A 15976-nucleotide genomic window follows, 5' to 3' on the forward strand; every position below is an offset into this window, starting at 1 on the left:
AATAGATTATTTAATCGTCCCTTCTGGACCTGAATCTATGAATCTGCCCTTACTCCCCTCACTCTCAGTGCATATACTACGGCAGCGCCCCCAGCCTGCCTGGCGTGCTCTGCTGTCTGGTTACCATCTCCAGCTCAGTGCAGGCTCCTCCATGCGAATACCGGGCAGACTGTGGGAGGGCAGAGAGGCCATTCCCATTGCCCCGCGCTCCGACAGAGACCGACCGTGAGAAGGGACATAGGTGCTCCCACCCCATCACCCCGCTCCTCACTTCGGCGGCTGGAGGGTGAAGGGGCTGCAGCTCAGGACCCCACTGCACCAGGAGGGCAGGCTGAGGGGCTCCTGCATGCAGTGGGGCTGAAAGACCTGTGCCTGCACAGAGAGAGGAAAGGGCACAGGACACGAAGACCCAGCTTCCCCAGCCCCCTTCTTTAACACGCTGCCTCCAGAGGAAGGCCAAGCCTGCCAAGGCGGGTCGAGGAAGGGGAGCCATTGCTGAACCCCGGGGCTCAAACACCAACTCAGCGTTGGTGTATCCCGAACGCCGCCTGCCGGCTCGGAGGTGAAGGAGCGCTTGGCACAGCAACCAGGGGCTGCGCCAGCTGGAACCCTCTCTTCCCACTGGGCACCAGGAGCAGACTGAGGGAGACGTCGCCCCAGGGAGCTCCCAGAGCGAGGCGGTGGGGGATGCCAGCTGGGTGCAGACACTCTGAGCTGCTCTGAGCCAGTCTGGACGGCCCAGCCTGCCCTCCCTGGGGTGGGGGATCTCACAGGGCAAACTGGAAGGGCTGTTTCTGCTCTGGGGAAGCGTTTCCTCGGCCTCCCGCAGGGGAGTGGTGCCTGGATCAGGGAGCACTGGGGAGCAACTGCAGGGGCGAGATGCAGAGACTGCTCCAGGCCTGAGCTGGCACGCCTGCCCCTGTGCACTAGCCTGGGCAGGGTCTGGGCAGCAGCCTCGGGAAGCCGGGGCCAGACGCGCTCTCTGTAGCCAGAGCACAGCCCTAGCCTGGGACTCTGGGGCGGAACAGGCTCCCGTGGGTCATCCTTGCCAGAGGCAGCCTGGGGCAGGGCACTCACAAGCCACAGCCCCTGGCAGGCCAGGAGCCAGCCCGTGCGCTCTGCTGCCAAAGAGAGTGGCTCAGCCCCCCGGCAATGCCAGCGGCACGCTCTCTTCGGGGCGCCCCGTCAGAGAGGAAGGGATCGTCCCTGGCAGGCTACCAGGGATGTTACAGATGGATCCGTGGTCTCAGCACTCTTTTCAGTGCCTCCTCCCTGTCCCCGCAGGAGGCAAAGATAGAGCCCTCTCCTCTTGGGTACTTGCCTCCCTTTACAATAATGGCTGGACCCCTCCCACTCAGAGAGCCAGACACCCTCCCGCAACCTGGGGCACCCACTGTGCACCCCCTGCAGCACGGGCAGAGCATGGTCCGCCGCTCCCTACCTGAGGCACAGGGGCATCCTGCTCCTGCTGGCTAGGGCTCCCGCCAGGGGCCTCCTCGCTGCTTGGCCTCCTCCTGCAGGTCATGCGCTGGCTGTTCAGCTCCAGGATGCGGGTGGTAATGCCCTTGACGTGCAGCAGGTCATCCAGCGAGTTGAAGCCCTTCAGCTCCTGCCAGGGAACAAGCAGGACTCAGCATGGCGTTGGGCAGAGCTTGGGTAGCCCCACACCAGGGCAGACCCGGAGTCCCCCCCACCCCCGGGGCTCTCTGTCCCCCTCCCAGGAAGATACTTCCCAGCTGGAGCCCTCTCTCTGTGGGGTGCTCCCCCGAGATTCCCCTGCAGTCACCCTGATTACCCCCGGCTGGCACGGCTCAGCTCACACCTGGTCCTCCATGGGCCCTGTGATGTTACTGACACAAACTGGGACTATATAAATCATTGTTGCAACCAAGATCGTGTAGTGGCGCCAAATCTTGTCCAAAGGAGATCAAGTACGGTGCCTATGAGGAGGTTCTGGTTTGCTGATTATGATTATGCGATCTGTGTGCGTGTATCATTTTTGTATTTAAAGTTATAAGTATTGGCTCTAGACTGTCTGTAGTTCAAACTTGTGCTGTGCTTCTGGGTGACACCCCAGACAAGTTGGTGTCAGCTCTGCCTAGCCTGCTTGATGGCCCATTAAGGACCATTCAGCATGGATTCACCAAAGGGAAGTCGTGCCTGACTAACCTAATTGCCTTCTATGATGAGATAACTGGCTCTGTGGATGAGGGGAAAGCAGTGGATGTGTTATTCCTTGACTTTAGCAAAGCTTTTGACACAGTCTCCCACAGTATTCTTGCCGCCAAGTTAAAGAAATATGGGCTGGATGAATGGACTGTAAGGTGGATAGAAAGCTGGCTAGATCGTCGGGCTCAACGGGTAGTGATCAATGGCTCCATGTCTAGTTGGCAGCCGGTTTCAAGCGGAGTGCCCCAAGGGTCGGTCCTGGGGCCGGTTTTGTTTAATATCTTTATTAATGATCTGGAGGATGGTGTGGACTGCACTCTCAGCAAGTTTGCAGATGACACTAAACTAGGAGGCGTGGTAGATACACTAGAGGGTAGGGATCGGATACAGAGGGACCTAGACAAATTAGAGGATTGGGCCAAAAAAAACCTGATGAGGTTCAACAAGGATAAGTGCAGAGTCCTGCACTTAGGAAGGAAGAATCCCATGCACTGCTACAGACTAGGGACCGAATGGCTAGGTAGCAGTTCTGCAGAAAAGGACCTAGGGGTCACAGTGGACGAGAAGCTGGATATGAGTCAACAGTGTGCTCTTGTTGCCAAGAAGGCTAACGGCATTTTGGGCTGTATAAGTAGGGGCATTGCCAGCAGATCGAGGAACGTGATCGTTCCCCTTTATTCGACATTGGTGAGGCCTCATCTGGAATACTGTGTCCAATTTTGGGCCCCACACTACAAGAAGGATGTGGAAAAATTGGAAAGAGTCCAGCGGAGGGCAACAAAAATGATTAGGGGTCTGGAGCACATGACTTATGAGGAGAGGCTGAGGGAACTGGGATTGTTTAGTCTCCAGAAGAGAAGAATGAGGGGGGATTTGATAGCAGCCTTCAACTACCTGAAGGGAGGTTCCAAAGAGGATGGAGTTCGGCTGTTCTCAGTGGTGGCAGATGACAGAACAAGGAGCAATGGTCTCAAGTTGCAGTGGGGGAGGTCCAGGTTGGATATTAGGAAACACTATTTCACTAGGAGGGTGGTGAAGCACTGGAATGCGTTACCTAGGGAGGTGGTGGAGTCTCCTTCCTTGGAGGTTTTTAAGGCCCGGCTTGACAAAGCCCTGGCTGGGATGATTTAGTTGGGAATTGGTCCTGCTTTGAGCAGGGGGTTGGACTAGATGACCTCTTGAGGTCCCTTCCAACCCTGATATTCTATGATTCTATGATTCTATGATCAGCTACAACTGACCCACTGAGAGAAGGCAGATACCCTTGTACTCAGCAAGGCAGGGACATGCCTAGGGACAGAACTTGGAGGCTTTTCCATGCCATGTGCTGGAATGATTGTCTTTGGGACAAAGAAAGCAGAGGCCACATGGCAAGAGACTATAAAAAGCTGCTGCATCTCCTCCATCTTGTCTTCAATCCTGCTTCATACCTCTGGAGGAAATTTGCTACAAGCTGAAGCTCTGAACAAAGGACTGAATGACCCATCCCAGCTGGGGATGTTCCAGAGACTTGATTTGAACCTGCAGTTTATTCCATCGCTGCTACAAGCCTGAACCAAGAACTTTGCCATTACTGTATGTAACTGATTCCATTTAACCAATTCTGGCTCTCATCTAGATCTTTTTCCCTTTATGAATAAACCTTTAGATTTTAGACTCTAAGGGATTGGCAACAGCGTGATTTGTGGGTAAGATCTGACTGGTACACCTCTGGGGGAGGGGCCCTGAGCTGGGACTGTGGTGGGGATGTGGGCAAAGGAGGGGCTGAAACACCTGGGAAGAGGAATTTTGTCTCTACCTGACAAGCCCCTGACCCCACCCCAGACCTTCTGCCCCACATCTCTTTGCCCCCTTACCCCTCCCACTCCTGGGGACAGAACCAACCCCCGCAAGGGAAGTGGAAAGAGTCCCCGGGCTGGCGCCCACACTGAGCCCTGCTGGGTACAAGCACCTTCCCCAGCCCCGCCCACGCTGAGCACAGCAGGCACCCAGCAGCAGAGAGGCCTAGACAGGGAGCTGAGGAGAGGGGATCCCCTGGGGGTCTGGGGAAGAAGGTGTCTACTTCGCAGATAGACAGAGACCTGCCCTGGGGAGGGGGGACACTCCCAGGATACAGGGGGACGCTCCCTGCCGGCTCACCTCTAGGCAGCTGGTGGCTGGCAGGTGCCGTCCGGGTGCCCAGACAGGGCAGTTTGTAATCCAAGCATCTTTGAACACCCCCCCACCCTCTTCAGGCTCAAGCAAAAGTGAGGGAGACAGGCCCAAGCTCTGATCCCAGGGCACACCTGTGCCTCACACAAACCCTCACGCCTGGCTCTCTGTGGGCTGCATGGCATGCCAGGAACACAGGTCTCCTGGAATCAGGACTGGGGCCACACTGCTTGCTGGGGGCCCCGCTCCCTGCACCCCATGCCACGGCCCTGCACCTGGCCGCACGGTAGGCTAGGCCTATGGTCTCCGTGGAGAGAGCACTGAGGGAGCAGGAGGCTGCTGCCCAGAACCTATCAGAGTCCCCATATGGCCCACCTTCCCCACCAAGTGTCCACAGGCAGGACAAACAGACTGACAGAGGGGGACTACAGGCCCCCGAGTCCTTCGTGGTACCCAATACCCTGAAGATGAGGGCACCATCTGCCCGAGGGCACCATGGTGGGGAGCACGCTGCAAATTCCTTGTTCTGGTGTCACCAGGGTAGGAGGGTCCATGGCCTGTATGGTCCCTTCCCTCCCCCTGTCCCCCCAGGCACAGAGTCAGGGGGCACAGCCCCAGAGCCAGCACAAGCCAGCCCGGATTTATAAACTGCTCCCCCAGGGGCTTGCACTGAACAGAATCTGCCTTCAAGGCTGGCTCTGCCAGGAACCAGCAGGGACTGGGCCAGGGGCTCCCTACGCTGACAGCCAGGCAAGCCCCCTCCATGGTAATCTATGCAGGCAACCTCCCACTCACATGGCCTGTCCCAGGGCCGCTCAGCCACAGCAAATGGAGCCAGAGCTGCATGCCATGTGAGGCCCTGCCAGCCAGGGTGCACAGCCTGGCCCAGCACCACTCAGCCTCCCCCACCCAGAGAGGGAGTCCTCTGCACTGCTCACCCACTGTGCCCTGGCCTGCAGGGACTTCCCACCCACGAGGCCACTGGCCAGGTAAGCTGTGCTAAGAGGCGTCCCTCGCTGACCCCTCACACAGCCCAGACTCTGCTGTTCAGTGCCGAATACCACCTGTCATTGATGCTGCCACCCCTCAGTGCCCCATGCTCTAGGGTACCGAGAGCGGAGATCCGGGGTCAGGAGGGACTGAAACAGGAAGGGTCCCTGCTAGAGGGACAATAAAGCCTGGCTCTTTGCCATTTCTTACGGCTGAGGGACATCAGCTGGGGTCTCCTGGTAGCAGGGTCTGTCCCCACAAGAGTGGCTGGCCAGGATCCACCCAGGGGCCCATCCAATCATTTCTGTAACTCAGTTCTCACTTGGCTACAGGGTCTTTGATCCCTGCACCGTACAGCGGGCCCCCGGCAGCACCCAGGAACGAACCCCTCTTGCCATTCTGGGGGACCACGCCATAGCGTTAGCCCCACCCCCATGCTCATTTGTTCTAAGGTCGGTTTCTTTTCAAACACACACAGCAGGCTGCAAAGCGAGGCCCAGGCACACCAGGGGTGTCAGTGGTAATGCTGCCCATGGAGCCAGAACTGCACCTGGTCACACATGGCCCCAGCTCTGCCCCCAGGCACACGTGCAGTCTAATGAGAGGACTGCACACTGATTTCAGTAGGACACCGCCTCTCTGTGGCCAGGCCGTATTTGCAGTGATGGCAGCATAAGCCCACAGTAGCTCCGGGGAGGCCATGGAGGGGTCCCATGCACAGCAGGGCTGATCCCAGTCAGGCACTGAAAGCCACCCCGCAAGGAGAGGTGAGAACTGTACTGAGCACCTGGCAATTCCTGGCAGAGCAGGCAGGGGCACCGGCAGCCTTCCCACCGTCACCAGGTACGTATATACACACTCTCCCCACACCCACAGCCAAACCACCACACCTGCCCCCAAGGCATGCCAGCCTCCCACCCCCTCACAGAGCCTTTCCCCGCCCCACTGGGGACACCAAACCCCACAGGGCAGCCCTGCTCACTCGCCTCCAATGACAGCTTCCCCACCTGTCCCAGTCGGTCCCTCTGCTCCCAACCTCAGCAGTCAGTATCATCCTTCAATCTCATTGGCTTCCCCCCACCCCCGCGAATACTCAGGCCCCCTCCCCAGCCTGCCTACCCACCCACCACCTTGCTGCTCTCTCCTGTGCATTCTCCACACCCTGCGCATCAGACCCAAGTCCCAGCACAGCCCACCTCCGGCCTGCCCCTCTGACTTTCGGAAGGGCCGTGTAGCCACAGTAGCTGTGGGAGGAAGAGAGGCAGAGCAGGCCCTCCACAGCGCCCAGGAAATGGCCGAGAGCTCTGGTGGACACTAAGGATGCTCAAGGGGCTGGACGAGATGACCTCTCGAGGTCGATCCTGCCCTACATTTCTGGGAGTCTCTGAGAGGGGGATGAGCATGCAGCAGGGAGGGGAGCCTAAGGCCTTATCTGCACAGGAAAGTTTAAGCAGTTGCACCAATGCAGATGATCTAGTTATACCAGTATAAACACCCATGGGGACACTCTATTCCAGTACAAAGGTGGCTTTATTCGGTTTACCTTGAACCACTTCCCATGTGACAAAATCAGTGTTGAAAACAGGCTCTCTTATACTGGAACAAGAGTGTCTACACAGGGGGTTAGACTGGTATAACTAGAGTAGTTTAAACCCGCACCTGAGCTCATATCCAAATTGTGCCATAGAATCCTTATGGAGAGTAATTCCTACTATAGCAGTAGGGATATATTACCGACCACCTGACCAGGATGGCGATAGTGACTGTGAAATACTCAGGGAGATTAGAGAGGCTATAAAAATAAAAAACTCAATAATAATGGGGGATTTCAACTATCCCCATACTGACTGGGTACATGTCACCTCAGCACGGGATGCAGAGATAAAGTTCCTTGACACCTTAAATGACTGCTTCTTGGAGCAGCTAGTCCTGGAACCCACCAGAGGAGAGGGAATTCTTGATTTAGTCCTAAGTGAAGCACAGGATCTGGTGAATATAGCTGAACCGCTTGGTAATAACGACCATCCCTGGGGACCAGGAAGGGGGAGGACGCCAGAGAAGCCCACCACAGTTCAGAAAGGAGAACTACAGGACAGTGAGGTTTGTGAAACGGAAATTGAAAGGTACAGCGTCAAAAGTGAAATCCCAAAAAAGAGCCACCGTGGCTAAACAACAAACTAAGGGAAGCAGTGAGAGGCAAAAACATCCTTTAAAAAGTAGAAGTTAAATCCTAGTGAGGAAAATAGAAAAGAGCATAAACCCTGGCAAGTGAAGTATACAAATATAATTAGGACGGCCAAAAAAGAATTTGAAGAACAACTAGCCAAAGACTCAAAGAATAACAGCAAACAATTTGTAAGTGCATCAGAAGCAGGAAGCTGCTAACAACCAGTGGGGCCCCTGGACGATGGAGGTGCTAAAGGGGGAACTCAAGGCCGACAACTAAGGCTACGGTTTGTCACAGGTACTTTTAGTAAAAGCCATGGATCGGTCACGGGCAGTGAACAAAAATTTACGGCCTGTGACCTGTCCATGACTTGTACAATATACCCAGCCCAGCCCCCACTCCCCACATCCTGCCCTACGGTCCCCCTCACCCAGCCCCCCCCGCTCCCCACACCCCACCGTCCCCCCCGCACAGCCCCCCGCTCCCCAAATCCTGCCCCATGGGCCCCTCACCCAGCCCCCGTGCTCCCCACATCCTGCCCCACGGTCCCCACACCCCGCCCCACGGTTCCCTCGCTCAGCCCCCCCGCACAGCCCCCCGCTCCCCACATCCTGCCCCACGGTCCCCTCGCCCAGCCCCCCCACTCCCCACACCCCGGTTCCCTCGCTCAGCCCCCCCGCACAGCCCCCCGCTCCCCACATCCTGTCCCATGGGCCCCTCACCCAGCCCCCCCACTCCCCACACCCCGCCCCACGGGTTCCCTCGCTCAGCCCCCCCCGCACAGCCCCCCGCTCCCCACATCCTGCCCCATGGGCCCCTCGCCCAGCCCCCCCGCTCCCCGCCCCACGGTCCCCTCGCTCAGCCCCCCGCTCCCCATATCCTGTCCCATGGGCCCCTCGCCCAGCCCCCCCGCTCCCCGCCCCACGGTCCCCTCGCTCAGCCCCCCCGCTTCCCTCGCCCAGCCCCCCCGCTCCCCACATCCTGCCCCATGGGCCCCTCGCCCAGCCCCCCCGCTCCCCGCCCCACGGTCCCCTCGCTCAGCCCCCCGCTCCCCATATCCTGTCCCACGGTCCCCTCGCCCAGCCCCCCCGCGCCCCACGGCCCCCCCGCACCTCTCTCTTGCGCACGATGCCCCGGGCCCGGCGCCGGCCGATGCCGCTCAGCGCCCCCTCCAGCTCGGACACCCCGGCGCGGTTGATGTCCAGCTTCCCCCCGCCGGGGCCCGGGCCCCCCGGACCCGACATCCCGGGTCAGGAAACACCGCGGCCCCGCAGGCCCGACCGCACTGCGCACGCGCCCTCCCGGACACCCGCACGGCGCACGCGCCTTGGGCCCTCCCGGACACCCGCACGGCGCACGCGCCTGCCCAGCCCCTGCTGACGAAGGGAGCAGCCGCCGGCCAGCCTGGGCATGCGCGCACCCGGCACGGCTCGTGTCCCCCCCCCCGAACTACAATTCCCACAAGGCACCGCGAGGCGATTGAACAAAAACTTTATTGATATAAAGTAACCAATGAAAAAGATGTTCCCCCCCCCCCAGGACGCACACCGCCCCCCTCCTCTCCAGGGGCGGAGGGGGAGACACTCACAGCCCCCCCCCAGGCGTGTCCGGGAGACTAAACAGCCCCCCCAGCCCCCCCAATGCAGCAGGGCCCCCAGGCGGGGCAGGGGTGGGGCCCCTGGGACAGGGGCAGGGCACAGGGGTGGGGCCCCTGGCACAGGGGCAGGGCGCAGGGGTGGGGCCCCCAGGACAGGGGCAGGGGTGGGGCCCCCAGGGCAGACACCAGCTGCGGGGCCCCTCAGCGCTTCTTGTAGAGGCAGGGTCTCAACGCCAGGCCCAGCAGCTTCCCCCCAGCCCGGGGGGGCCCCGTCTTGGCGAAATCAAACATGTAGAAAAAGGGATTGTCCAGGTCCTGCAAGGGGAGAAACAGCTGATGGGAGCTAGACCAGCCCCTCCCCCCCAACACCTGCCGTCCGCCCACGGGCTCCTACCACCCCACCCCCACACACACACCTCTCTACTGCACCCCCCAGCCCATCTTACCCCCCCATGCCTGCTCCTCGCCAGCCCCCAGCCTCTCCCCGCACCTGCTACCCACCCACTGGCTCCTGCTGCTGCCACCCACCTCCCTGCTGCACCCCACCACAGCCTCCCCCCTCCCTTGCACCTGCCACCACAGCCCAGCCCTGCCAGTGGGCCTCCTAGCCAGACACAGGCCAAGAGCGACCCAGCGAGCTGCCCTGCCCTACCTTGTCCTGGGGGCAGCAGCAGCTCTGGGGCAGAGGCAGGCCCAACCCTGCCCACAGCAGCCCTCACCCCTGGGGCCCCATCTTGCCCTGCTGGACCCTGGGGCAAGTCCTGCCTGCGGCATGGGGAGGGGGTAGGACGCACCTTGGAGACAATCTGAAAGCCCAGCTGAGTCACGGCACTCACAAAGGCCCGGATGTCTGCGAAGCGGCTGGCGACCTCTGCCACCTTCAGCATGCCCCTGGGGAGAGGTCAGGTGAGGGGTGAGGGCTGGTTCCTCAAGCCACTGCCCGCATCCCCCACAACTCCTGCTCTGCACAGCTCCTCACTGCCCCTATCCCCCAGAGCTACTGCTCTGCACAGCTCCCCACTGCCCCTCCCGTATCCCCCACAGCTACTGCTCTGTGCAGTTCCCCTCCGCCACTGCCTGTGACGTTATGAGTGTGATATAACATCTCATTGAAAGGTGACAGGGCCAGACTCACAGACTGACCTGACCCATGGCAGAACTTTAGAGAGACTGGTTAGGAAGATATGTAAATGAGCAGAGCTTTGAAATGCAGCCTGCATCGGGCAGGTGTTTGCTGAGGTCTTGTGATGTAAGCAAACAAGTCTTGTCTATTGCTATAGCTTTGATTCAAAGATCAAAAAAGGAATATTAACATTTAGGATGATACTTGAGTGAAATAGTATTATTGTCTATGTCTGAAGGTTGTGATAAACTGTATCTGAACTGTTTAATGGATAAATTACACTATGCTAATTGCCAGGCTGTTTGGGAGACAGAAAATTAAGCGTATTCTCTCAGGCCAAGAGGCTGCTGGAAAATGTACAGGTTTCAGAGCACAGCCGTGTTAGTCTGTATCAGCAAAAACAACGAGGCGTCCTTGTGGCACCTTAGGCATAAGCTTTCGTGGGCTAGAACCCACTTCATCAGATGCATGGAGTGGAAAATACAGGAGCAGGTATAAATACATGAAAAGATGCGAGTGTGAGGACAGTCTAATGAGACAATTCAATTAACAGCAGGATACCAAGGGAGGAAAAATCACTTCTGAAGTGGTAATGAGAGTGGTCCATTTCAGACTTTGTGGGACCAGCTGCTGCTCCACCCTAACCCCTTCCCCCCACCTCCTCAAAGAGCAGCCCTCTGATACCAAACGGGCTCTGGGGTGATCCTACAACTGGAAACTCCCCACATCTGGGCTCAAGAAGCAGCAACAAGGGGACTCATGCCGCTGTGAAGAGTGGACTGCTCTCAACAGCTGAGTTTTCCCCCCCCTCTGAGCACACGGCAGGAGGAGGGTAAAAATCCCAAACCAATCAGACTAAGTAGCTCACTGCTGCTTGGATGTGGGGCGCAGGGGTTTCTCAGCATGAGCGGGATCCCCAGCTGCTTAGCCCGGGTTAGTCCTGAAGGACAAAGGGAGCTTGCTGGTTACAGAGGCCTGTCATACCTTTGGGAAACTAGGACTGCGACGCATTCCTGTGTCTGGCTGGCTGCTCTAACCATGGGAGTCTCTCTCCCGTTTACATCTGAAGAGAGTCTATCCCAGGACAGGCTAAGAGCATTTTCTTTGGCGTGAAACCCAAAGAGCAGCTGACCTGGGGTGGGTGACGGGCTGAGGAGTATCCTGACTACTGCTGCATGCGGGGAGCTGCGGCTGTCTGTCCCGGGGTGTCAGAGAGACAAGGCGTCATGAACTTTCATTGGACCCACTTCGGTTGGTCTGGGAGACCAGTTTTCAAGCCCCACCCCTGAGGGGTGGGGAAGGTCCCCCAGCGTCGCAGCAACACGCTGCCTTGCAGTGATTCGGGGGGCGAGGCCCGTCTGTCAGAGACACGCTCTCCTGGGTTTGTGCCCCGGTGCCTCACGGCCCGGCCTCACTCTCCTGCTTTATGCCTCCACCCCTCAGCGTTGTGCTGCCACGTGGCCCCCCAGGTTCTCCCAGGCCCCCGTTACCCTGGCCTCAGCACCCGGTTGGCCTCTTCCAGGATCTCCCGCAGATTGGTGCCCATCAGCGCCAGGCAGAACACGGCGACATCCACAGACTTGTCTGCCAGCGGCACCTGCAAGGCCACCCAGCAGCGTGAGCCCCGGGGAACGTAACACAGGGAGACCCCCCCACGTCCCCCTGTACCTGCTCCCTGCAGGCCCATACCCAGCCTCAGCCCCCCGCCTGCCCTACCTTGGCCATGTCGCACGCAGTGACACGTGGGCTCAGAGCCACCAGGTCGAACGAGTGAACCTTGTTCCTGACACTGGTCGCAATCTTGCAGTCGCCGCATCCAAAATCTGCCACCACCAGCGAGGCCGGCCTGAGGGGGCAGCAGAGAGTGGGTGCCAGGCCACGGACCCCGGGCCCTGGTCACAGGGTCCCCGCCAGGGCTCAGCCATGCCCCACCCCTACGCAGGGCCAGGGGTCCCCCAGCAGCACCCACCCGGCCCTGCACTCACCGCCCCCGCAGGTATTGGATAATGCGGTGAACCGGATTCTCGGGCCAGCGCCCCACCTGCCGGGCGAAGCCGCGGTGATAGATGGCGAAGGCAGCAGGGTCGTGCTGGAAGAGCCGGGCTGCCTCCTGGCTGCTGGATGTGTAGAGCTGCTGGTTGATGTAGCGGAAACGGGCTGACTGGAGCCGCTCCTCCATCCGGGCCCGCAGCGCCCCCGAGAGCTCCGACGGGGGCAGTGCCGAGGTCCCCTGCCCCACATCCAGCCCCCCGCCCAGGCTCTGCCCCACATCCAGCCCCACGTCCAGGCTCTGCCCCACATCCAGCCCCGCGCCCACTTTGAACTTGTTCTTCTGTCGCCTTTTATTCTTCTGTTTGTTCCTCCATTGCTTCCTGCTCAGCACTGGACCAGGCCCCCCAGTGGCTGCGCCCGGCTCCCGGCTCGGCAGCTCTTTGCTGGGCGTGCACGCTTTGTCCCCAGGGGCCTCTGCCGCACAATCTAGGGCGAGAGACAGGCAGGTCGACGCTTAACCGCTGCATCGGCCCAGCGGCCCCCACGCCACTTAGCTCTGGTGAGGACGCTCCGAGGACGCACTCAGCCTGCCTGTCCCGCCGGCAGCGCTGCCTACACAGGGGTCAGGTCGGTCCCACTGCCTGGACTTTTCACCCCCAAGCAACACAGCAACACCGGGATGGGCCTGGGAGGCCTGGCCTTGGTGTGAGGCACCCGCTCAGTGCGCACAGATCAAGGGATTCAGGGTAGAGTCCATCCAGCCCCCCTGCTCCAGGGCTATCTTGCGCCACGCAGCCCTGCCTGCAAACCCCAGGCCCAGCGCCAGTCGCCCCCAGCCGGTCCCACCTCCGGAGATGTAGCCCCAGGCGGGTGCATCTCCCTGCAGGAAGCTCCCGAGATGCGACTTGGACCCCCCCCACTCTGCAGTCCCTTGGGAGGGGAGCTGTGCCGGCCCACTCCGTACCTTTCCTCTGTCTCCTGCCAGCTGGGTCTGGCTCTGGCCCTGCCTGGGGAGCGCTGGAGCCGCTTGGAGCCCCTGGGGCGATACGGGGGGAGGAGGCAGCTCTGGGTTTCAGGCCCCGTCTCTGTTTCCTGGGCTGTTTCCTCCCCGCCCGGTCCGCAGAGTCAGACTCAGATTCGCTGTCCCCCGACAGGGGCCCGGTGCTCTGAGGAGGCTCCGTGCAGCTCGAAACCTCCAGGCGCTGCAGGGTCGCGAGGAGCCGTCTGCGCTGCTTGTGCAAGGAGCCTCTGGGAGGCTGGAGACAGCAGGGGCGTCAGTGCTGCCCCCAGAGCTACGGGAGCCCAAGGGGTCCATGCTGCTCCCACCCCCACCTGAGGCAAAGGGCATCCCTCTCGCCCGCCCACGGACCTTACCACCCCTCAGCTCCAGCCCCCGCCCCCATTACGACCCGTGCCACCCGCCAGGTGAGTCCACGTCTTTGGAGGGACAGGGGGGCTCACCGGGGGGCAGTGCTGGGCAGGGCGGCGCTGAGGCTGCAGGAGAGCCTGGCTGAGAGCCTCCCCGCCATCCTCCTTGTTCCACCCCACTTCGTCAAACATGGCGCGGCTGCCGGGAACCCGGCCGTCTCTCCGGGCAGCTCCCACTGGCCTAGAACAGAAGAACAGGGGTGAGGCCTCCATGCTGCGTTTCCCTGGAGAGTCGGGGCCAACGGCTCCTGTGTTTCCCCTCAGCAGCTCCCAGCAGCTGCGTTTCGTGGGCAAGACCCGCATCTCCCCCGCCTGCGCAGGTTATCCGGGGCCCTGCGATTCCCAGCGACAGGCTGCCGGGCACAGAGCAACTGTCGGCAGCGAGGGGGCCCCAGCTCTTTCCTTCGCAGGTCACCGCACGGCACCCCAAGAACCGACGCGCCCTTCACCCCCTGCCAAGGGTCTCCTCTGTGGTCACAAGTTCAGCCCAGCTTCAGCTCAGCAGCCACCCAGCCTATCGGCCTGTCCCTGTACCCAAAGGATTGGGGCCCTCTCTGGACCGGGGCCTGTCATTGGCTGGATCAGGAAAAAGGCCTTGAGCCAGTTTAAAACAAAGCAATTTATCCACAAATTCTGTGTCTGTTGGTCAGTGAAGAATCCAGTTTGAGCTACTGCCTGGGCGCAAACTGGATTTGGAGTTGGCTTCGAAGGGCTGATAAAGGAGGAATTACATTAGCACCTCCCCCACTAGAGAACATACACACAACTCTGCAACACCAGGCCTGGGCTACACTGAGAAGTCAGAGCGACAGGTTGCTTAGCGCTGTGAAAAATCCACTCCCCAGAGCAAGCCGACCTAACCCCGGTGCAGACAGCGCCCCGGGACGGGATTAACTCCTCCCTGCCTGCACTGAAGCTGCACCACTGGCATTGTAAGTGTTGACATATCCACATACACAGCCACATTTTAAATACAACGGACCCAAAGGTGTTAAACATATTTATTAAGGTTTATCCAGGCGATTGACACAATCCCCCAAAATCTCACCCCCTGGAACCAGGGAGCATTAAATTAGTTCCCTCACCCCCGACCCGGAGCCCCCTGCTACCCCAACCCTGTCCCCCGCAGCTCTGCAGTGCCCCTCACGACCCGCAGCTCCTGCTAGCCCAGCCCTGCCCCCCCCCAGCTCTGCGGTGCCCCTCACTCCCGACCCGCAGCCCCTGCTAGCCCAGCCCTGCCCCCCCAGCTCTGCGGTGCCCCTCACTCCCGATCCGCAGCCCCCTGCTAGCCCAGCCCTGCCCCCACCAGCTCTGCGGTGCCCCTCACTCCCGATCCGCAGCCCCCCCCCAGCTCTGCGGTGCCCCTCACTCCCGACCCGCAGCCCCTGCTAGCCCAGCCCTGCCCCCCCAGCCCTGCCAGTGCCCCTCACTCCCGACCCGCAGCCCCTGCCCCCCCGCAGCCCTGCCGGTGCCCCTCACTCCCGACCCGCAGCCCCTGCCCCCCCGCAGCCCTGCCGGTGCCCCTCACTCCCGACCCGCAGCCCCTGCTAGCCCAACCCTGCCGGTGCCCCTCACTCCCGACCCGCAGCCCCTGATAGCCCAACCCTGCCGGTGCCCCTCACTCCCGACCCGCAGCCCCTGATAGCCCAGCCCTGCCCCCTCCAGCTCTGCGGTGCCCCTCATTCCCGACCCGCAGCCCCTGATAGCCCAGCCCCCCCCAGCTCTGCCGGTGCCCCTCACTCCCGACCCGCAGCCCCTGCTAGCCCAGCTCTGCTAGTGCCCCTCACTCCCGACCTGCTCAGTCTGTCGCTCACGTGCGCCACAGCCGGGCACCATAGAGCCGAGGCGAGGAAACATGCGACTAGAGCGGCCTCCCCGCAGCCAAAAGGCCGGAAGTCCTGAGCTGGGGGCGGGGCGGGGCGGAGCCGGCTCCTCGCAGCCGGGCACTGAGGGGCGGGGAGCACCTGGGTCCGGGGACCATCAGGGGGGCGGGACTTGGGGCCGGAGAGGGCGCGGTCAGAGGGGCTGGGGGCGGGACGTGGGGCCGGGACTTGGGGGGGGCCCGGAGAGGCGGACAGGGGGTCTGGGGGCGGGACTTGGGGCCGGGGAGGGGGCGGGACTTAGGTCGGGCAGGGGGGCGGGACCTGGGGCCGCTGGGGGGGGGCGGGATTTGGGGCGGGCGGGGGGGCTGGGGGCGGGGCGGGCTGGGGGCGGGACTTGGGGCCGCCGGGGGGACGGGCTGGGGGCGGGACCTGGGGCCGCCTGGGGGGTGGGCGGGACTTGGGGCCGGGGCGGCCTGGAGGCGGGACCTGGGGCCGGCTGGGGGGCTGGGGCCGGGGCGGGCTGGGGGCGGGACTTG

The 15976-nt window shown here is 61.3% G+C and overlaps 2 protein-coding genes across 2 annotated transcripts in view; both read right to left on the bottom strand.

Moving 5' to 3' along the window:
- The window catches only part of LOC135884324 (F-box/WD repeat-containing protein 7-like), a 40378-nt gene extending 31624 nt beyond the window's left edge, over positions 1–8754 (bottom strand). Inside the window, exons 1-2 of the mRNA XM_065411631.1 lie at positions 8590–8754; positions 1442–1609 (exon numbers count right to left, since the gene is read on the bottom strand). Of these exons, the coding sequence (XP_065267703.1) occupies positions 1442–1609; positions 8590–8721 (300 nt within the window). The 5' untranslated portion in view covers positions 8722–8754. The remainder of the gene's footprint in view (positions 1–1441; positions 1610–8589) is intronic.
- Positions 8755–9275: 521 nt separating this feature from the next.
- RRP8 (ribosomal RNA processing 8) lies at positions 9276–14583 on the bottom strand. Its single transcript, XM_065411642.1, has 8 exons — positions 14378–14583; positions 13612–13798; positions 13154–13445; positions 12183–12675; positions 11914–12043; positions 11688–11794; positions 9869–9965; positions 9276–9389 (listed from the first exon to the last, which is right to left on the bottom strand). The coding sequence occupies exons 1-8, from the start codon at positions 14581–14583 to the stop codon at positions 9276–9278; spliced, it is 1626 nt and encodes a 541-aa protein (XP_065267714.1).
- Positions 14584–15976: the final 1393 nt, after the last annotated feature.

This window comes from Emys orbicularis, chromosome 1 (assembly GCF_028017835.1).
Source record: "Emys orbicularis isolate rEmyOrb1 chromosome 1, rEmyOrb1.hap1, whole genome shotgun sequence".
NCBI lineage: Eukaryota > Metazoa > Chordata > Testudines > Emydidae > Emys > Emys orbicularis.

What these genes read in the sequence shown, in the direction of transcription:
- RRP8 (XM_065411642.1), bottom strand. Translation starts at nt 14,583, where the DNA reads ATGTGGCTGTGTATGTGGATATGTCAACACTTACAATGCCAGTGGTGC. An exon ending in CTGGTGTTGCAGAGTTGTGT is followed by an intron (nt 13,799 to 14,377) that starts GTATGTTCTCTA and finishes CTTCTGTTCTAG; the next exon opens with GCCAGTGGGAGCTGCCCGGA. An exon ending in TGGCAGGAGACAGAGGAAAG is followed by an intron (nt 12,676 to 13,153) that starts GTACGGAGTGGG and finishes CTCTCGCCCTAG; the next exon opens with ATTGTGCGGCAGAGGCCCCT.